The sequence below is a fragment of the Seriola lalandi genome, unplaced genomic scaffold (assembly GCF_002814215.2).
Source record: "Seriola lalandi dorsalis isolate HSWRI2012SDOR001 ecotype SW California unplaced genomic scaffold, Sedor1 jcf7180002054908, whole genome shotgun sequence".
In the NCBI taxonomy this organism is placed as follows: Eukaryota; Metazoa; Chordata; class Actinopteri; order Carangiformes; family Carangidae; genus Seriola; species Seriola lalandi.
This window is the reverse complement of record NW_019525460.1, coordinates 720,951-743,207: the sequence shown is the minus strand read 5'-3', so window position 1 is coordinate 743,207 and position 22,257 is coordinate 720,951. Positions and strand designations below refer to the sequence as shown.

General features: G+C 42.4%; 2 protein-coding genes across 3 annotated transcripts in view; both read right to left on the bottom strand.

The window, feature by feature from the left end:
* The window catches only part of LOC111673053 (cyclic AMP receptor-like protein A), a 49,616-nt gene extending 32,637 nt beyond the window's left edge, over nucleotides 1-16,979 (bottom strand). Inside the window, exons 1-8 of one of the 2 annotated variants that reach the window (XM_087169715.1) lie at nucleotides 16,803-16,979; nucleotides 12,275-12,327; nucleotides 11,172-11,226; nucleotides 9,958-10,014; nucleotides 9,804-9,864; nucleotides 7,311-7,398; nucleotides 3,861-3,950; nucleotides 3,309-3,347 (exon numbers count right to left, since the gene is read on the bottom strand). In XM_087169715.1, the coding sequence (XP_087025841.1) occupies nucleotides 3,309-3,347; nucleotides 3,861-3,950; nucleotides 7,311-7,398; nucleotides 9,804-9,864; nucleotides 9,958-10,014; nucleotides 11,172-11,226; nucleotides 12,275-12,327; nucleotides 16,803-16,883 (524 nt within the window). In that variant the 5' untranslated portion in view covers nucleotides 16,884-16,979. The remainder of the gene's footprint in view (nucleotides 1-3,308; nucleotides 3,348-3,860; nucleotides 3,951-7,310; nucleotides 7,399-9,803; nucleotides 9,865-9,957; nucleotides 10,015-11,171; nucleotides 11,227-12,274; nucleotides 12,328-16,802) is intronic. The other variant, XM_023430705.2, reaches the window with a different exon arrangement.
* A 2,468-nt stretch (nucleotides 16,980-19,447) lies between these two features.
* Nucleotides 19,448-21,402, bottom strand: LOC111673052 (mid1-interacting protein 1-B-like). Its single transcript, XM_023430704.2, has one exon. The coding sequence runs from the start codon at nucleotides 20,799-20,801 to the stop codon at nucleotides 20,292-20,294; it is 510 nt and encodes a 169-aa protein (XP_023286472.1). The 5' UTR covers nucleotides 20,802-21,402; the 3' UTR covers nucleotides 19,448-20,291.
* Between the last annotated feature and the right edge of the window lie 855 nt (nucleotides 21,403-22,257).

The following is a 22,257-nucleotide window of genomic DNA, read 5'->3' as shown; positions in this document are numbered from 1 at the left end:
AGGAAAATGGATTGGGAATAAATGTTCAATACCGTGTCTGAAATCTCCTTGGCATGTGTGCTAAAAATTGCATCTTTTAGCAGCATCTGAAAAGGCAAATATTAGGTCCTTGGCCTAATTTAACTTCGTCCACACTTGTCATCCAAGCCTGCGGGTCGGAAGAAACTCACTTAGCATTATCAAATTAAACTTTTTATTGGCAGGGGAATCTGAGACGGCATGCCTTTGTGCCACAGCAGGAAACGGGGAAAGAGAAAGGCTGCTGTACACGTCGTGTTCCTTCGTGTCTTGTAGGGAACATCAATATACAAAGAATACCCTCTTTGAACATGCGTGTGTGTGTGTGTGTGTGTGTGCATGTGTATGTGCGCCTCCACACAGACTCAATAATGGCATGGGACAATGATGAAAGCATTTCAGGGGAGACCTGCGCGAGCGTCACCTCGGTGTGATTTAATAACCCGATCTGCGGAATAAACAGCGTCCAATTACGCCAGCGCACGTCCCTGTTAATGATGGAGAGACGGAGTGGGGTGGGGAGGGGGTGTTGGCGGAGAGGGGGAACGGTGGGGGGGGTGGGGGGTGGCCTTTTTAACGATAGCGTGGGGGGCTGCGAGGAGGAGAGAATGACGGGCGGCAGCTACAAAGTGCTCTAATTAGCATGATAATGATCTGCCATTAGAGTCCGCTGTGCTCTACAGCTGAGCACTACCCGGAGAAAGAGGGAGAGGAAGAGGGAGACGGGAGGGAGAGAATGAGAATGAGACTGAGGGAGAGAGAGAGAGAGAGAGAGAGAAAGAGCGAGAGAGAGAGAAAGAGAAAGAGAAGATTCGGAGTGGGCAGAGGATGATAAACGTGAAGACAAGAATAGAGGTGAGGATGGAAAGGTGGATGGATGATGGCAAATTGTGGGTCAGGACCAGAAAGAGCAGAAATAAGAAAGAAGCGCTGGGTGATTAAAAGGCAGGAAGAGGGATAAGGTCATTGAGAGAATGAATAGCAGAAATAGGCTGCAACCAATAGATCGACTAAGGAAGGATGGATAGAAAGACGGATAATTACAGTGGGGGTTTCAAGAGCTGGTGGAAAGGACAAAAGTGAGCAAAGGTGGAAACCCGTAAAGAAAGATCATCACAGATGCGCTCAGATTCAATCTCATGGCTTTAGCCTGGCCTTCCCTCCATAATGCTCTGAAGTGAAGAATGAGGATTGGATGAAAGAAGCCTTAATTGAAGTGCTCAGTGGGAGACTAGAGTGCGTGCAGAGACCCTTCCATGGGGGTTAGCGCCTAACTGCAACTTTGACCCACAAGATCCTACCGCTAAGTGAAAGATCACGATCTACCTGTTCAACCACTTACACAGAAACAGGCGAACGAGAGAGACAGAAAGGGAGGAGGCAACACAAAGACAGAGCAGAGTGTTCAGGGTGTGTCGGATGCACATGTGTAAAAGTTGAAAGGAAGCAAGCCTAAGAGTCTACAGGCAGACCAGCAGTTTTGTCAGCCTCTATATTTGAGCTAAATGCTAACATCAACATGCTAACATGCACTCAATGATAATGTTAACCTAGTGATGTTTAGCAGATACAATGTTTACCGTCTTATATTACCGGGTTAGCATGCTAACACCTACTACTAAACACAAAGTACAGCTGAGTGCTGGATGAAAAGTCGCTTAAGTTACTGCAATTCATCCTGAGGGGAACATGAATGTTTGTACCAAATTTCATGACAATCCACCTGATAGTCGTCAAAATGAACTGCAACCACATGTCATACCCTTAGACAGGTGAAATCTTTGACCTGCTGGTGGCGCTACAGAAAAATATCAGTAATAATCAATAGTCAGTAATATTCATTGTTGGATGCTGTAATGAATTTTAGAGCAGAACTCAGAGGATCAGCAATGTCAAAAGCATTCGTCTTCTGGGGACAATGAATATATTCAATATATTAATATATATATATTCAGTTAAAATTCATGGCAATCCTTTTTCTTATTTCAATGTGGACCAAAGTGGTTGATCAATCAGTTGACATTGCCATCCCCACATATAGAGCCATCTGTTTTTCAGTGGTTCGTCTGACCAGAGCTTGTGAAACATAGCAATGGGAACCTCTAAGAGCGGTGACTCAGCTAAGCCCGAGTGCTTCCAACTGCTGACTCAACCCCTGAAATTCTGCACCTCCGTCACACAGCGCTGTCCTCTGCTTTTCATTCTCCTTCCTCTTTCATCCTCTTTCACACCCTCTACCTCCTCCTCCGCGCCTTCCCCGCCTCCTCTGTCCTGTCTGCGCGCTTCGCTGAACTCTGATGAAGACACACTACGGGGCGTGGGCAGAGACGAGGGCAATTTATTTCTCTGACTCTCTTCTCCTTCGCGTCCCGGTGTGCCGCCCCTCTTTCCTTCTCCTGATGAGTATTTCCCCATCTCTCTAACTGTACCCCGTATGTCTCTCCTCCCACCTTTTCCACTACTCACCTTTAATACTGCAACCTCTGCCCTCCTGCGACTTTCCCAGCAAGCTGTCAGCAGGGTGTGTGTGTTTGAGCGTATGTGTTTTTTTCCTTGACGCGTGTTGCCTTGGCCTCTAATCTCTTGTCTGGTTTGATGTAATTAGAGCTAATGAAGATTCCCTGATCCTGTGAGCAGCTCGTCCCCCTGGGCCACGACAGTGTGGAAAACTAGAGAGAGCCGGGGAGCAGAGGAGCACTGATAAAAGAGACACAGGCTCGTTTAGCACAGCTGATAGCTATGTGTTGTTTTGCATGTCTTTGTGTGTGTGTGTGTGTGTGTGTGTGTGGGTGTGTGTGTGTGTATGTGTGTGTCTGCGTGAGTCTGTCTGAGTGTGTGCGTGCTTATTTGTTTAGAAAGATTGATTCCCTGCTGATGCTGCGAGCAGCAACGCGATTACCTTGGCTCGTAGCAAAGTGTTGCTCTGTGCATGTGTGTGTGCGTGTGTGTGTGTGTGTGTGTGTTTAAGTGTCTGCACCGGGGAATCAGCAGAGCCCTTGCAGACTTAGGGCCAGTTGCAGAAAGCAGTAGACAGGCATAATCCTTCATAGCCGTCCTAAACACTTAAATACACAGTGTAGCAACTCCCCTAAATCTAACAAGGCAGAGGCAGATACAGGCACATCCACGGGTGCACACACGAACACAGACACACACATATCTTGGCCTTACACCAAGAGGGAAAAAACCCCGCAGGCTCCCTTGACATGCAACCCTTCACATTTCCCTGCAGAGACAGCCCTCCCCCAGTGGGGGAAGCTTTGATGGCGGCGCTGAAAGGGTCTACTTACATCCCAAATCTCCAGGCTACGTGATCGTCTGTGATCCAGCTGGGGGAAGAAAGAGAGAGAGAGAGAGAGAGAGAGAGAGAGAGCGTTGAGGGGGTTACAAAGGAAAGGGAGAGCGTGAGCGGAAGACAGACTTGTGTGACTGCGGAGGGGAAAAGCTGTGCAGCTGTAGCTATTAATAAGCCGAGAGTGGAAAGAGAGAGCCGAGCCCGGAGATTAAGGCTCTGTCCCAATTCTCATTCCACCGCCTCCTCTCCTCGGCCTCTTCCCCTTTTTCCTCACCCCCTTAACTACCCTCCAAACAAATAATGCTTTTTCAATTCACCACAAGAACTGGAGTGTGAGAAGGGGGCGTTTTACTGTTCAAAGATGTGCTGATAATTGCCAATTTTTATCACATAAAACCTTATGAGGGAAGGAGCCTGTCTTGTGCTGGAATGAGGCCAGAGCTGTGGCCCCCCCTTTCAAAGTAAGGACATTTAACAGAAAATACGCTGTCGCTGGCTGACAAAACAAAAAAAATTATGCTGTGGCTGAACGGTTGGCTGTACTCACCACCAGGCTCCTGCGGGGCCATAGTAACCCTTTAGTAGCGGTAAAGAGGCCATGACCAGGGGCACCCCCCACGCCATCACATGGTACAACCTGATAAAAGACGGACATTTATTTCATTATGAGCGCCGAGACCAGGGAGCTTTGCCCCTGAGAAAAGACCCTATGACTAAATCAATTCTTTTCCTCCTCAGTTCATCCCTCTGTTGGCGCTCACATCAGGGTCATTTTTCAGGTGCAGACAAATGCCTATACAGCTAGACTGCCAATTACTCATGGTAATATAAACCATAATTGCCCTCACTGTTGAGGAAAAGAGGATTTGCAGAGGAGATGTCTGCATCAAAACCACACATGGGATGCAGACCCTAACCCAGCGAGTAATACAACTGGGGGACAGGACTGGGTGAGTTGTGTCGAAAAAATGTATACCTGTGAACTTTATGGTACAAAACAACCCGCTGTTATAGGAAAAGGAAAACTGGAGAGGCTCATTCTGGTTATTGCAGAAAAATAAAAAGATCAGAGAGGCCATCAAAGAAGTTTGAAAAATCTCAATAAGATGGCTCTATGTGTGCGTGCTTGCGCGTGAGGGTGTGTGTGTGTGTGTGTGATAGATGAGGTGTGTGCTCCAGTGTCTTGGGCGTCGGTGTGGTCGTCGATACTTTATAGAGCGCACGGTGTCGCCTGGTCAATAGAGTGGAAGTCCTGCCCTGACTTGTTCCAAGTGCGGTCAATCGAGCGGTGGCAACACAGCTGACACACACTCAATCCCTCTTGAGTTGTGCACCACACACACACACACACACACACTTTCTCACTCTACTTCATTGGGGCACACTGTATCCCCCCACCCCCCTGCCCCGATCTGATGGAGAGCAGCGAGTGTGTGGGAGGTGGTGAAGAAAGAGAGATGGCTGGAGGTTTAAATAGAACAGAATAGTGGGTGGTAAAGAGACATAGGAAATGTACTGATCCAAGGAGAGAGAGTGTGTTTTGATCGAACACAAGAGCGAGTGCAAGAGGAGGGGAAAACGAGGGAGAAAGGGCAGAAAAAGGAAATGGTGGAAGCGCTAAAAGAGAAAGCCATCGCGTAACTAAGCGAGTAAGGGAGCAAAAGGGAAAAGCAAGGGAGGGAGAGTGAGAGAGACACAGAGAGAGAGAGAGAGAGAGAGAGAGAGAGAGAGAGAGAGAGAGAGAGAGAGAGAGAGAGAGTCTGTGTGATGGTGGGAGGAGGGATACAAATGGTGAAATCAGTGCTTCCACTTCGTGGCGTGACGACTGGTGCAGGGAGGGGGGCTTGTCAGGAAATCAATGTCGAGAGCTCACAGACCTACAGACGCACACCGTCTCTCTCTCTCTCACACACACACACACACACGCACGCATGCATGCGCGCACATACACACACACTGCAGCACATACCCCACACACTCATAGCGCTTTGAGAGGGAGATGACGAGGTCCGGAGCTGCGCGCAACATGGGCTTAATGAGGCACAGCAGGACCGCTCTGTGCTCTGCATTCCACACACCTGCGCGCACACACACGCGCACATCCGAGCTCGTACAGAAATCGCTCTCGAGGCTCAATCTCATTTCTCACCGCCTCACACCACTTCTTCTTTTTTTCCCCACCCTCCATCTTCAGCTTCACCGCTATCTCCCTGCCCTCAGCGCACACCAGATTCGGTGTGCCTGAATCCGTCCTTCAATCACACATAAACATACATGCACACACACGCGCTAAACACACTTCCCATCCTCTCTTGCATCCACTTCAATCACTCTTAGATCATCCAGTCTCCGTTCTCCGTGTCCTCTGGCGATTTGTTCATTCATAAACCATCACACTGTGCCGTCACTGTGTGTGTGTGCGCGCGCGCGTGCGTGCGTGTGTGTGTGTGTGTGTGTGTGAGAGTGAGAGAGAGAGAGAGAGAGAGAGAGAGAGAGGGGAAGGGTAGGCGGTTCAGTCTGGGGGCTGAGGGGTAATTGTGCATGCATGCAAAGCCACATACCAGCCTGCCTAAACACATACAGCTTATATGTGCAGTCAATACACGACAGCCCCCCTGATGCCTTGTCTTCCTTTCGCTCTAACCTATTAAGTGCTGTGGGGTTTTTTTCTCTTCACGTCATGTGTGACCAGCCACACATCCACCTCCCACTTTGATCTCTGAGAAGCGGTGAGCGGCTGATGAGACTCTGAAGTGAACTGATTTTGGTCCCCCAGCCTGCCCCCTTCTCTGCATCCATAAAGCCATCTTCTTCTGAGTTATAGCACCATTATATCGTCTGGCTTATTGCTAATCAATGCAGGGAAACTCCCATGGGTAGGATAGTGGTGGGGGGTTCGGGGTGGCATCTACCTTTTCCCCGCCCAACTCCCGGCACACATATGTGGAGGAGACACACACCTGAGCACATCGACAGGACTTCACTTGGCAAACAGAGGAACCGCTAACTTGTTAAAGCTGCCCCTTTATTTCCCGCCCACAGGGTGCATACATTTTTTTTTAGATTGTGTGTTTATGTCAAAAAGCTCTGTGCTAGGCATGGAAAATGAGAAAATAGCTCGCTCACACACACACACACACACGCAAGCAAATTCACACTTGCACTGTGGAGAGTGCTCATGGGAGTTTGAGCGACAGAAACATAGTGCTGCAAAGCGTGAAGATGCGTGCGCGCGCCCACACACACGCACGGCCACACACACGCACGGCCACACACACACACGGCCACACACACACTGAACGGCTGACACCCACTCCCTTTTCAATTAGAGCGTCGGCTGGCTGGAACAGAAAAGGAGGAGGAGGAGGACGGGGAGGAAGGAGGGGGCTGTCAATGCTCTGCAGGGAGACACATGCTCTGGCAGACCAAACACATGCACACACATAAACACACATGCGGAGGGAAGCGGCCACAACAAAACAACAGACAAATATACATTGAAAGGAAGACATACAGGCAGACATAGAGACAGAGGAGGACTTTCATGCGCACATGAGGCATGGACTGTTTCCGAAGAGTCTAAATAATTAGTCGATTAGTGGATCAACAGAAAGAATCAGCAAGCATCGATTGATTCATTAATAACTGATTAAACGTTAAAGTAATTAAAAAAAACTAAAATGCCTATCATTCTTTGGTTTCAGCTTCTCTAATGAGGGATTTGTTTCTATTCTCGGTTTTAAAACACTGTAAATTGAATGGCATTGCATTTTGGACTGTGGGCTGGAAGAAACCCCTATATACCACGAATACCACGTTTGAAGACATCACCATAGGCTCTTAGAAATTAGCTGATGCATTTTTCACTTTTTCCTGATATTCTATAGACCACATGACTCATTGAAAGAAATAAAAAAGAAAGGAAGAAAATAATCAGTAAACCCACCAATCGATAAGGAAAATGATTATCAGTTGCAGCACTAAGTCTCCTACTCACATCTCATATCTGTTGGTGCTTATTTCTCGGACCAGGTTAAGGTACAGGTTCAAAGTGATGAGGCAAACCCAGGCCAAGGCACTCCAGTCTGCAGAGACACACACACATGGACAACAAACAACAAGGTCAAATTACAACACTGCCCTCCGCCACACAGCATGCACCTGCAAATGTGCGTCCAAACATACACATGTGTATGAGAGTGTGTGTGTGTGTGTGTGTGTGTGTGTGTGTGTGTGTGTGTATGTGTGTGTGCGTGTGCGCATGCCGGCATGTGCCCCAATTTTTGATAAATGAAGGCCCATTCTGCAGTAATATGAGGGAAACCTGTGGCTTAGGGTGATGGATGAGAGGGGGGAGCTCGGAGAGGGATAATGATGAACTGTGGAAAAGCAGAGGGAGATAACGCAGGAGTGGGGGTGAGGAAAAGAGGAGGCGAGTGAGGTGCAGGGATGCGGGGGAGTGGAGTCAAATGGAGTAGACTAGATCCCAGAGTCTAAAGACACTGAAAAGAAAAGAATAAATGAAGAAAGGGAAAGGAAGGCGCAGTCAGCAGAGGGTAAAAAAAATGAATGTATTTTACAGAGACAAGGAAGAGAGTCCAGAAAGCTCAGTTTGTTTTTCTGCCCTCATAGTCAGTCCTTTCCCTGTGTGTGTGTGTGTGTGTGTGTGTGTGTGTGTGTGTGTGTGTGTGTGTGTGTGTGTGTGTGTGTGAGCTGCTGTTGACAGGACAGGCAGGGCCGGTCGTCACAATGATGGATTCTCTGAGCCACATACTCAGCTTACTCAGTTTCACACAACACACCCCCCACACACCCCGCACACACAAACATACAAAACACACACACACACTCTTCTTACACTCAGGGAACCTTTAGGAATAGCATGCAGTGACTAAGAAAGAAGGAGGCTGGCTGTCTGTATCATTATCACAATAAATCACTGTCACTGTGATAGCGAACCCGTCTTACATAACCAGGCAGCAGCCGAAGCTTTGCTCGAAAACTTGAAAACACCACCTGTCCTGTCGCTGCCCCTGCTACAATCTTGCTCTATTTCAAACACATTTCATAAAATTTTATTGGTCGGAGTTAAAAGCAGAGCTGTGCTGTGCAGCTCCCACTAGACCTGACGCTTCGCAACAGAACAAAGTGCCTGTTCAGCCGGTGTTTATGTACAGCCGTTTGTCCTCAGCGTGAGGATCCTCATGATAAACCGAGGTGACACGCACAAACCCTGCAGCACTAACTCACTGCCCATTACCCTCTACCCGTCTGAATGTGTGTGTGTGTGTGTGTGTGTGTGTGTGCGTGTGCATGCATGTGTGTCCGTCTGCGAGATAAAAACAGCAGAGACAAAAAACAGGCTTGGTGAAGTGTCGTATTAGCAGCCAGTTCTAACTAAGAATCCTTATGTTAATCAAGGCTAAAGGAGCTGTAATTGCAGCCAATGCAATGCAAATAAAACAAGGGTTTTCAGTGTAAAAAGAATCCTGCCTCATCAGTACGGAATGACAAAGAACTCTTCCCACTTTCTCTAGATTAAGTGTCTATAGATGGCCCTGATTAACCGAAATGAAATGCTTGAGTCCTGTCTTGTCATTGGAGGAAAATCATCTCCTCATAGAGGAGATGGTGATGAAATACTAAGGCATCTGGCTTGAGGGCAGTGCTAAGAATGGTTGCTATGGCCCAGTAACTACATGGCATGGTGCTTGGCTCCCAAGTGTTACACCTTTGCTGTGGGTGTGGTATTTTTAGTATGGGTGTGTGAATATTCCTAAACAATGAACAAGTTTAACCAGTGCATTATCAGCCTTGACAGTGAGTGTATATCCAAACAGCAAGGCAAAATCCACCCCTCCATTTTGAGAACGTCTGGGTGAGCCACATAAGTAAAAAAAAAAAAAAAGAGGTTGCCTTTTATACATACAAAAGAGGCTTTACATTTAAATTATACTGACACCATGAGAGAAATACAAAAAACTCAGTGTTAAATAAAATAAAATTTAAAAAAAGCTGGACCTGTCACCAGTTTCTGAACCTTCTCAGTATTTCTTTGTACCGACATCCTGAGACTTGGGGACACCATTTGTCAAAGCTGTCTACAGCAAGCTTTACAGGTATAGTGAGTCATTTTTTACATTATACATATTGGGCATTTGCAGGCTTTTTGACCAAAAGCAGTGACGCAACAATTACGTATTTCGAGACATCATTTTGTCACTTTTTAAAAGCTCACTGGAGACAACTCCCCACCTTACATTCCCAAAAGCTCTGGGTGAAAGATGGTGTTATAATCAGTGTCGAGGCACATTTTGTTCTCAAGCCAAAAAACGATCTGACAAAGCAATATTATTTTCCACTGTGATATATGAGCTCTTCAACAGATGTCTTCATTGGACCTTTGCTCTTCCCTTGCTGGCTTACTCATCTCTGTTGTGCAAAGTGTGCAAAGTGTGCCAGTGAGCGATTAATTAAGTTTTTGTCTTACCAAAGTAAGTTAGCCACCAGGCCTGGAAGTCACAAAGAGATCCCTCTGGATGGGACTCACCCTGGGGAATGAAGGAAGAAGAGCACACTTTCACCAACCTCAGGAAAAAGAGCCACTATGTGTGCATTGAGTGAAACAGACAAGAGGAGCTCACCATGACATATGCTACGCTGTCGAAAAAGGCGGCTACAGTCAGGCTGAGAATCATCTTCTGTACAAAGAAAATGAGAGAAAGACGTGAAAACGGATTCTCTAACAAAAAAATCTCGAGTAAAAATGCCAATGCATTTATATTCACTTAGAGAGAAGGGCAAATTATAGATCAAATGATCACTGATGTGGCTGACAGCTTGGCATACGACATCCCTGGTGACAACTCTGTGAAAATATCACAGAGGAGAGTGTCTCCTTAATTCCTTTTATACAAACTGAACTCAATAGGTTTTTTATTAAATAAATCAATAATCTGTGCGCTCAAGAATTTTAAAAGGATATTTGCTATGCATACCAGCTGTCAGTCTTAACCTGACTATGCCTATAGAGGTGGTTACAAACCGTGGCTATCGTAGGTACATAAAGAGACAGACATGGACACACACACACACACACACACACACACACACACACACACACACACACACACACACACACACACAGCCTTTTATCAATTTGTCAGCAATGACCCTGCCAAGGCCACAGAGGAAGAGCAGGGGGAGGAGGAGGAGGAGGAAGAGGAGGAGGAGACAGAAGAGTGCGGCAGGGCCGGCGAGCACTAAAGACTATTGACTGACAGATAACCTTTGTGAGGATATTGGAGGTAAGGAGAGGGTTTATGTGGTGCAAGAGGATGAGGGAAGAAGAGCAGGACGAGGTGAGGCCACTGTATGCAACCTGGTCCAGATGTAACAGGATCCATCAGAGCCCCACGTTAAGTTGTCATTTACTTTGTGTAGCGCTGACAAACCCGACAGACCTGCTGGACTGGTTTCAAAAACAACAACTGGCTCCAGAGACCACAAGCTGCACACTCAATCCAACACCATGAACAAAAAATGATTTATTGTAGTATCTAAGAAAAAATATTAAGCGGAAGAAAATCAACATCTAACTAATATTTTTCAGTGTATATTCAAAACTAAAGTATAATGCAAACCCCTTCATTTGGAGAGCAAAAAAAAAAATCAAAGGACAACAGTCATTATCACAGGACGACTATGAGTCAATTAACTCCACAATTAGTCGATCTGTGTATTTTAATTGGGTTCAATTATTCCATTATTTACCATGGCTTACTGAACATATTTCCAGTGGCAGCGAAATGCAAAACAAGAATAAAAACATAGCATACATTGTAGTGTACAAATTTACCTGAGCCAAAGAGTGATATCTGCGGAGCACCCAGATCACAAACAGCATGAAAAGACTGAGGAGAGAGGAGAGACCACAATGAGATGTTTCTTGCTAATTGCAGGGGCAACAACTTGAGCAGGTCAGGGTGTTTTACTGCTGATGTAGGGTCTTACTGCATATAAATACATCATAGCAACACCAAAACAAACTAATCCCTGCAGGCTCTCTTTACACCTCTACTAACTCCTGATATTCTCTAGCTTGTAATAAGATCACTGACCGTAAAAAACAATGCCTGTTCAGACCGACACTAATGAAACCTGTATATTGCGTACGTAACCAGCATGGAAAAATATTGAGGCCAATGTGTAAAGATGCAGTTTCTCAAATGTCCACTAGATGCCACATCCAAAATTAAAACTGACTATTGAAACCAATGGGAAAAACCTCCAAGGACTTCTTTCCGATTATAAATAAATGTTTTCAAAAAGACCATTAAGGTCCCAACATTCAAATTTCCTTTGTTGAGAGTCTTTTTTTAAATTATTGTTCAATTAAACTGACATGTCATTGCATAGTCTATAGCTCTGGGCCTGGGTTAGAGAAACTTTGAGATAAATCATTTAGTTTCATTAGAAAACAAAACTTCAAACGCAAATCTTAAGCACTACTGCTGCAGTTACATCTACCACTTTCTATGAACAGTATAGACTTCAATTACTTTTTACTTGGATAAACATACAAGGTGTGGCCAATACAACAACACAGCAAACCGCAGACTCAGACACAGCCTCAACAGCAGAGGAGTATTATATAAGTTTTACACAGGAAGTATTGATTACAGGGTTATTGTCAACGGTCACATTAGTTTGTGCAGCTTAATATCATAATTAACTCTTCACCACCCCAGCACACACCAAAATCTATTACAATGGTGTAAAGATCTCTTTACAGATGTAACATGTCACTAAAATTTATACTCAGACATATCATACCGAATTCTAGATAGAACCATGTCAAATATACAATATGTTAATATATCCCTACATCATAATCTGCTGTAGTGTGAAATAAAAGTCAAAGGTCCAAAACAAAGTCTGATTTCAGAAAGAAATATTTACCATCCTGCTAAGGAGAAGGTTCCTGTGGCTCGTTTCACTGTTAAAATCACCACCTGTAAATCAAACACAACTCATTTCCATAAATAATAAAAACAACATATCAAGGTTGACTTGTGAATTACTGACTCTTTGTAATGTTTTTGTTTTCAGTACTGTATTGTCATCTTTATAATCAAGAGCTTAGAAATTACTGGGTTGACAAGGCTGCCATTTGTTCAAACGTGTCTTTTGAATGTTTGTGTGCATGCGTGCAAGAATGTGTGCACTTAAAGGAAGTGTAATAAAAAAGAATTTGCATACATTTAAAGAGTTTCAGAAACATAAACATTTGCAATGTAATGACAAATTAGACATCTAAGGTGTTAATGAATGTCATCCCCACATGCATTTGGCCCAAATTAACACATTATAAAACACAGAGTGGTGTTAAATGACAGCTGGTTGGAATGAAATACAGGTAGGCAGATGTGTCAACAGGCCTAGAACCTGACTCTCAACATATTTTGTGCAAAGTCGCATCCAACCTGAAATGGATCTGAGAGCTGCTCAGAAAGAAACCAGAAAGAAAAGTGAAAGAATGAAGGAATGCAAAGGATTAGACGTGTATGAGTCAGTCTTATATGTTTCATAGAAAATGAAGGAGCCAGCAGAAGTCTTGCATTCAAAATAAAGTAAGTCATGTCCGCGCTATCGGCTGTGCAACATCAGTGCCGTGGCCTTTCACACACGTCATACACCTGCAACCTCAGAGGAGCCACAACAAAGAACGACCTCTGATTAGTCCGATAAACTACTGATCACCTCTGCAAAAACACCACTATGCCACGTGCTGCCCTATATAAACAACAGGGACATCTACTGCCTATAAAAAGATCCAGGAAACATGACAATGGTCATGTTTGACAGAATGCATGGAAGTGGATTTCAAGTTTTATATACTGCTTTATTTTTGCATTGGTGTAAGATTTCTGACTGCGTTGCTCAGACAGAAAAGGTCTGATTTACTAAGAGGTATATTCCACAGACATTTTCCCTGTGAGGCCTTTTACCAGTTTATTACTGTTTTAATTACATTTGAATGATTGCTCCCTACATGGAGCTGCAGGGGTGTTAAAAAGGCTCAAACTCTTTGCACTTCATCATAAAATTGTTTCATAAATATTGCATGAGTGATCTTGGCTTTTGAAAAGTTTATGTCACTTTTGGAAAGGGGATTTCTCCTCATGTCACACACACATCTGTATCACACCGTTATCTTGGGCAAGCTATATAGTATTATTATGAGTTGCCCTTTGATTCTCATCCAAAAGAATGATTAATGACCATGTCAAGACAGACTTATACTACAGTATTAATTAAAAATGATAAAGATTTGACTCGTTCTGGCTTTCAAATCTTAGAAACTCATGAAAAATAACCATTACAATATCCAAAAGCTAAATACGACATCATCAAATTGTTTGTAACAACAAATAATCCTTACAGTTAAAATCTTTGGCATTTCTGTTGGTATAATAAAAAAAAATTATGTGAATGATTGATTACTTAATTCAAAATATTTCTGATTATTATTTTTCTGTTGTTCTGTTCTCTAAAGCAAAAAAGGCAAACGGAATGGAAAATCCATTTTTGCACACTATCAACAACACATAATACATTAGCGGTATTTAGCAGTATTGAAATATGCAGAGCTAAATTTCCTAATAACACCAGAAAACGAAAAGAAAACCTAGAAACATTCTAATTGCAGATAAATATTAGATTTTGGTCTTAGAGTGTTCAGTCCAGATTTATGAACATGAATCATGAAACTGTGTTGCTGAAGTGACAAGGAAAACAGGATGCTGCAATCATGTCAGCAGCACAACAGATTTAGATGCATTAACTCCCTTAACTTTCTTATTTTCACTTAAAGAGCATTAATATGCATTAGTATTTAGGCCACCATCTTAAAGAGTATGGGAGAATATAGAGTGTATGAATATTCTGTATTCAGTTTTCACTAGGAGTGTGATGCGAAACTCAAACTGGGATATCTGACTGGGTCAGTGTAGTCCGCTTGTATCTAGGTTATTCAGACAATGTGCGGTACACTGATCGATTGCTTGCAATTATGAGCGATTACTTGTCAGTACAGGAGAGATTTGGGCTCTAGGCAAAACAACATTGCTGCAGCATTCTTCCTCTGATATAGCTGGGCCAAGAGAACAGCCAAGAGCTGCTTTGGAGCCTAAAGCTGCTGGCACGCAAAGATATACCTACTCACATTAACACATTCACTGCACTAGAGACAGCACTGAGTCTGTCTCTAATCTGCCCGGCATATGTCAACCTTGATTCAGCAACAAAAGGTGCAATTGATCCAAACAGGGTATTTCTTGTAGGTTATTCTGAAGAGAAGGGAAGTACGTAAATGTTTCTCAATCATCTCTTACACATCCACTAGGTTTGGACTCAACCACCTATGAATTCATTGCAGTCTCGTTTAAAATTAAGTTTGCAAAACTTTTCAGTCACTTTGTGTTGTTGCATTTGATTGCATTACATTGTAAAATAACATGAACAATTACAACAATAAAACAATGCAAGCAATCCCATTTGGCAGGTGCTTTTGTCCAAAATGACTTACCCAAGCTACATGCTGTCAAAAAGTGTTCATCCCTCCCAAAGCAACAACAAGAACAGTAAAAGTGACCAGTGCTACAGTGCAAGTGTCTAGAGGGCTTTACCTTTCACCACAGATGTTATATTGTACAATTGCATCTGTTATTGTCTTCGTCTGTATAAAAATCCCTCCCTCACATCATCTGAATTGGATAAACAGGTTCACGCTTATCATTTCATGATAAAGAACTCTAAATCTGTATTCACATCAAACAGACTCTACCCACATGTCTGAGGCTTAAACCTGAAATAGTGTTGTTTAACATGAAGGAATGAAAAAATTGTTTCTTTGAGTATAAATAACAATAGCTAAAAGACATGAAGCTGCAAATGAATGCTCGCAGCCCTGTGACTGAATGCTCATGTGGTTTAACTACCTGTGGCTAACATGCTGTTATCAGGCTAAATTAATCCTGTTAGTTCTCATCCAGCTAATTTGGTTCTTTGAACACAGTTTAAGGATTTGTTTGTTAATCTTGGATAAAGGCAAAATAAGCAGAGTTGAAACCATGACCAGCAATTACATTACTGGCTGAGTGCTGATCATGTGATTGCAGGGACAAGGGGCAGGTGTGTTGGAAACCCTCCCGGCATGTACTGAGGAAATAGAAACATAGACATATGTCTCATTTTATGTGTTCCTGCTTTTTTTTTTTTTTTTTTTTTTTTTTTTTAAGAGGTGTAAACATTGTGCCGCATGAATGAAACCTCAGCAGCTTTACTCTCAAAAATGATCTTCAGCAAAGTGAGTTCTGCAATTATTCATTTAATAGGTTTTAGTGTTGACAAATAAACAAATTTCCATTTTAATATCAAATTAAATGCCACATTTTCTGGCTTCATTTGTCTTTAAATTGTCACAAACTTTTAGTTGACTTAATGTCTTTTTGCTCACAGTATCTGAACTGGTTCTTTTTTTAGTGTACAAACTTTCATTTTCTTTTATAATTCATCATGTGTAAATATAGGTGATTAAATAGCTTTAAATAACTTCATAATTTTGACAAATCAAAAATAGTCTATGGGGTCTTTATGGTAATCTTATCCAGATATGACATGTCTCTAAATACAGTGGGGTTTTTTTTTTTTTACCTAGACCTGGTCCAAAGTGGTGTAGATGGAAAAAAGTTCTCTTTGTTTTCACAGAAAGAACAAGGCTATCAAAAACCTGAAATGAAAAAAAGCTGGATTTTAAACTATCTTCAGTCAATGTAGTCCAGATTTGAGAAGTTCTAGTATAGTTTTTCATCTAGACCTAGTATGATGTGGTCTAGATGGGGAAGAAAGCTGTGGAATCGACATTTCTTTTGCTTTTACAAATCGAATAAAGGTTTCACAATTCTTGTGTTAATGTTGGCCAGATTAGACAAGTCTAAGTATAGTGGTTTTTGATATAGTTTAACTTTTTTGTGATTTGATAAATGAAGTGGTTCATAGCTATACTACAAGTGGGTTTCAAACTGTGTTAAGGGTTTAACCAAGATGTCCAACACCCTTAAGGAACAATACATGAATCAACAGACGGAAAATTGCTCGCTCGATATTAAAGTTTTCGTTAACTGTTAGCTAGCTGCAGCCTCGTCAAAAATATAACGTTAGAAATATTGAACAAGTCAATTAATGCAGCTAGTTAGCATTGTTAGATGACTGACTGTTGTGCCGTTACAGTTTAGCCCCGGGAACGATGCAACTGTCAGGCCTCCCAGCATCGCCTAATCAATCGATCGATCAACAAACAATCAGGTAGAGTCAGTAATTACCAATGCTAACAAAGCCCTGAAGTGAGCTAACAGTGAACTGTGAAGTTGACCAGCTAATTAGCCATAAAGCTAAAAATGGGCACACAGTGACTTTGGCTACTTACGCATCGATAGTCTTCTGAATGTGTATTAAAAAATACGCAGCGTGAGTCGTTACTCATTGACTTTGTATTTTGACTGTCCATTTTGACTCACTTTGATATTGGGATAATTTCGCTTCAATTTGTTTGTGTTTTGCTGTAGCTTTTTTTCGTACTTCCTGTATCTACCGTGCGCACAGAGGGACAAAAAGCACCACCAACCGCTCGAGTCGAAGTGTCGTGGAAGAGCCAGAGGTTTGTGAGGCATGGTATTATGGTATATTAAAACTCTACTTTGTACTGTGATATATATATATATATATATATATATATATATATATATATATAAAACCTATTTTGGAAGGCTATATTGTGGTTGTAGATTATATAGTGGTACTATAGGATCAGTTAAACTTTTAGTGATATGCTGCTCAAACGTTGCAAAAATGGAAACACTAACACAATGCTTTGTGACAACTCAAGGCAGCAGCTCTGTTTGGGTTGGTAAAACACATAGTAAGAGCAGTTTAACAATAGCCTCTGGCATTCACCTCAAGGTTGATGATAAGATAATCTCAGTGGATGGTTTTAGAAACCACCAACCTCATTTACAGTCAAATGCAGCAAGGCATGTAACCTTTGTCCTAAATATGGACAGCAGTTTGGCCACACTGTCTGTAAATAATCTGAATCAGAGTAAAGAAAGAATCATCAAGGTGTGTTGCTGTCTTTTAAATAGTTTTTCTTCAGGATTTCAGACAGAGTTTGTAAGACCACATTAGTCTGAAAAAGGAAATATTACAACAACTTCGGTTAATTTCTGAAGATTATTGGGATTGAAAATTAACTGAAAAATTGTTCACAGAATGGATGCCATATTTTCAACGTATGGCAACTAATTGAAGAAGCCTTACAAAATGTTATATGTGATGCAGTTCTAGCCCACATTTGTAAAATATATGGCTATCTAATATCAAGCATTTACTATAGTCAAGTGTCCACTATGGGTCATATACTGAGATTAGTGGTTTAGAGTGACTTTCTATTTCCTCTGCTATAATCTTTCCACTGAAAAAAAAGACACATTTTATAGTACCTATAACACACTTTTCATGTTTTTCTCATTGTGTGTTTCATTTTTAATTTTATATTTTATCCATATGTATGTGTGAGAGAAAGCAAATGAAAGTGGCAAGTGGGTGTGTTGCATTCTATTGACCTATTGTGACAGTGAAACTCCAGCTGCACCCATTGGCCTTTGAGGCTGTCACGGTCAGTTACTCAGGCAACAGTGAAATCTTTTATTTCTTTTTTTTCCCCCCAAAGATATTACATAAAACAACATGAACACACACGTGTGCACATAACAGAAGAAGTCTCCATTTGCGCTCTCTTTACCATGTATAGAAATGTTCAATTAAAAAGCAAACTTAACTGATTCCAGTACATTTATGTCGTATATATAAGTGTATATATTTACTGTGTGGAGCTGATTAAAATCAAGCAATACATTCGGGTTTTAAGTGTTGTATTCTGCAATAAAGCTACAATACTGTAATCATTTGACACAATTACATGGACAGAAATGAGAAAAAATGGTTTGGTATGCATGTTATAAATAGTCTTATACATGTTATTTTACTTAAAAGTCCTTCATTTTCCTTTGTTCAAGGTGTTGCCACCTGAAGCTAAACTGACAAACAACATTCCTCAACCTGTAGGTCATTTTAAATATGTCTACACGTATATGTAAATGATGGTGTGTAATAAATGTTTTTTGCGCTGTGTTATTACAGATGTAAAGATGTATATATTGTTACATATTACCCACAAGCTCAACACGAGGGGATCCTTTTGCTGTTCCTGCCCTCTGGAGTGCTGCCTTTCCCCCCCTTACTTTGGTTTTAGGAAATACAGACAATAATGTCATAAGCTGTCTCTCTCCTTCAACAGGATGTCATTCAAACACAAATAATACAAAAAAGAAAAACGAAACAAAAAAAAAAAGAAATCAAAGAATCCTATTCTGAAACTAAATGTCTGGAGGTGAAATGAAACAAAACTCTTGAACAACATCCAGTTGACAAGAAGAGAGCAACAGTTGTGAATGACTCTGCAAGTGTTTATGTGCTTCCTCTGCTACGGCAATTGTTACATCACCTGTTTTCAAAGCTGAGGAGATGGATCCGAAAACATTCCCAAGAAGAGACACAGTGTTTCTGTCCTGATACTTTTATGTTTTGTTTGACATTTTGTCAGTTTGTTCTGTTCTAGCCTGGTCCTTTCCAAATCTCTGAAGTGCTGCCCATATCTCAGATTGTGTCAGCAATAGATAAAGAAATAACACTATCATTAAACTTGGTCCTAAAGAAACATTAGCATTAATAAAAACATGTAAAGACTTTAAACTGAGAAACAGAAAGATACTTAAAGGTGTATAAAACATGCTTTTTGTCGAACATATATAAATAATGGTTTTTGGTTTTTGGATGAAATCAAATCTGCTGAATGTCAGTTCTTCCCTTTAGTAACTCTGCATGCATGGTGAATACAGACAAGCAGAAGCCTGATTTAAACACATCTGTTGTTCTACTGTGTAGGCCTAATTCAATTTCTGTGCTGTTAAGTTTAACTCCATTCATGCAACAAATCATACACAACAAATTGAGTACATTTATATAAAAGCTTTATTTTTAGAAACAAATATTATCAATACAAAAATGGTGCATAGAAAAGCATTTGCTTATTTTGACAGATGGACATCTCCAGTAATACCTCAATAATAGCAAATAAAGGACAATAGCAACAATGCATCTCATGGAAACCATCATTATTCTTTATGCAGAAGAATTATCAGTTGATTCCAGTTCATTGACCATGTAGGACATTAGGAGATCACAGGCAGCTGCAGTAAGCATATGCCTCCTTCCATGCAAAGCACAATTTAAAGACACAGACACATCGGATATTGAAGGAGTACCAGTCATACACATACAAATACATCTGAACACACTAACATCATCAGCATCGCAGAGAGGACGCTGAATCGTTTGCCAGTATCCAAGATGTCAGTATTCAAACAACGTTCATACAGTCCACTTCCTCTCCAACTTTGAAATAACATTTGGCTCTCAAACATAGCGTATAGCATGTTATAGTGTGAGGTAATAAATTATACATTAAATAATGGTTTAAATATGTTTCATCTGCGCATCACAGGAACTGAATGCATGATGTGTACAACACTCTGGAGTGCAAAATATATGGGTTTGGCGTTAAGTACACAAATGCTTTCTTCAAGATCAACACATCTACAGTCAATACCACAGAGTAGACCAACACCATGTAGGCCTATAGACAGAAATAAGCTGCCTTTTCTCTACCATTCAAATATTTGTTCAGAAATTTCATCAGTAGTCACAGCAGCAGCAATGAGGCCCATTGACAAGTCAGTTTTAGCCAGTCCAGGAAAAAAAAGAATAATCTGGCATTTCAGTTTCCGTGGGCTGCGACCTACTGGCCCCATCCTCCGATGCCAATCTCCTGTTTGTAGCGCTTGGTGAGACAGTTGGCCTGCTGTGTCAGCTTGGACAGCACCCCTTGCAGCCCGGTCAGATGGTACTGGAACTGCTTCTCCAAATCCTCGTCCTCTTCTTCGTCGTCATCGGAAGATGATGATAATGATGAGGATGATGATGATGCGGAGGAGGAAGTGGATGCGGATGAGTTCATGCGGGTGATCTTCATGCTCTCCTTGCGCCTCTCATCGGCTGCGGCGCAGCGGACCCCCCACTCGATGTCCCTGCGGATGGACTTGAGCAGCTGGTAATAGCTGTACATGTCCCCCTCGTCCATGTCCGACTTCAGGGAGCTCAACTCCCTGTCCTCATCCAGCGGGACGTCCCGCAGCATGCTGGGCAGCATGATGGTCTGGTCCATGTTGTTCACGGCGCCGATAAAGCGGTTCATGGCATTGAAGAGGGAGTTTTTCTGGTTGGGGGTTTCTGCCAGCTGCATCATCATCTTGACGAGAGTTTTCGTTTTCTTCCTTCAGGAGCAGAAGTGAAAGCGAAGATCCGAGTCTCTTGTCTTGTTTACTCTCCTCCGCGAGTGTCCTGCTTTAATTCTGGGCTGATCGGCTTAAAGAAGCGGCTGCTTGTCTGTAATGCTGCGACGGGGATTGGCTGTCTTGTAAATCAGGCGAGCTGTGCCGGTAGTTAGTTGGGCACGGTTCTTGAGTTTTCCCGTTGATGAGTGTTTGCGCCCTTCTCGTTGTTTCTAATTTGTGGGAAGACGGGTGCGCCTTTATATAGAGATGCCTGCGGTTTCGAGCTTTAAAGGCGGATCCACGACCTGTTTGTCAGGTTCTCCCACTGCAGTTGTAACCGGACCCAAATGACCTGAAGTAGCACACAGCTGAGCAGAGAGGTTTGGCACATTTTCTGAAGGGGAGTGGCTTCAAATTGGCAGTTAGGATAGACGCAACTCCAAAACAGAAAAACTACAAATCCACACCTTTCCTATCAATTTTAAGATGAAAACCCCCAATGCCTTACCGCGCGTAATTACGCACAACAGCTGCCAGTACACCGCTTAATACTGTCCCATCTCAGATATCACTTAACGCGCAATGTGCTGTCCTGTAAATCTGTACTATGTGTTGTCTTCCGGTGAAAGAGATGACTGGCATTGCATCACCACATCCCATTCTGTTCCAATGAGCCAGGCAGAGAAACACGAAGGGTGAGGCCCCACCGAGCAGACCGGTGCCATGAATATTCATGTACAAGCCATCAGCCCACTGCTCGAGCTTCCACCGAAGCCAATCAGATGGCCGTATGCGTTTGCGAGGCGGGACACGTCGATGTTGGACCAATGAGGAGGCCACTCTTGTCTCTCTCACATACAGAAAACAAGCGCAACACGTGGTCGAGCTCTCAAGCTTTTGAATAATTGTTGATTGAATTAATACACTAGATTGACTTTCAGTGTGTCGACCCCTGCGCTGGAAGAAGCATTGTGGTAAAAGTAGCCGAACCCACTGATTTAAAAACACTCCCATTACCTGTGTCCAGAATATTCTTGGGGAAAACCACAGATGTTGAATTTACTTAAAGTAGCCAATCAAAAGTAAAAGCATTAGTTCTGCAGAAACAAATGTCCCCTGGTGATCAAGGAGTGATATTATACATTACTGTTGTAGTAGGTGGATGTAGACTACTTCATATACAGTTATAGTAGGTACTTTAGTCCAGTGGGTCCTAACCAGGCTGTGACAAGATAAATCTGAGGGGTTATGAAATGATTAGTGGTTTGGGAAAGTATCATCTCTGCCACAGAAGTGAATTCATTTTCTGGACTTTTCTCTAATTTATATAACATAGGCGTAAGAGATTGTAACCTCTTTGTGGCTCATGTTTGATCAGTTTGGCGGCACATGGAAGTTATTTGACGTCCTCCCAGTGTTTTTCATGTATGT

Coding starts and splice junctions, on each gene's coding strand:
- LOC111673052 (XM_023430704.2), bottom strand. CDS start 20,801: ATGATGATGCAGCTGGCAGAAACCCCCAACCAGAAAAACTCCCTCTTC.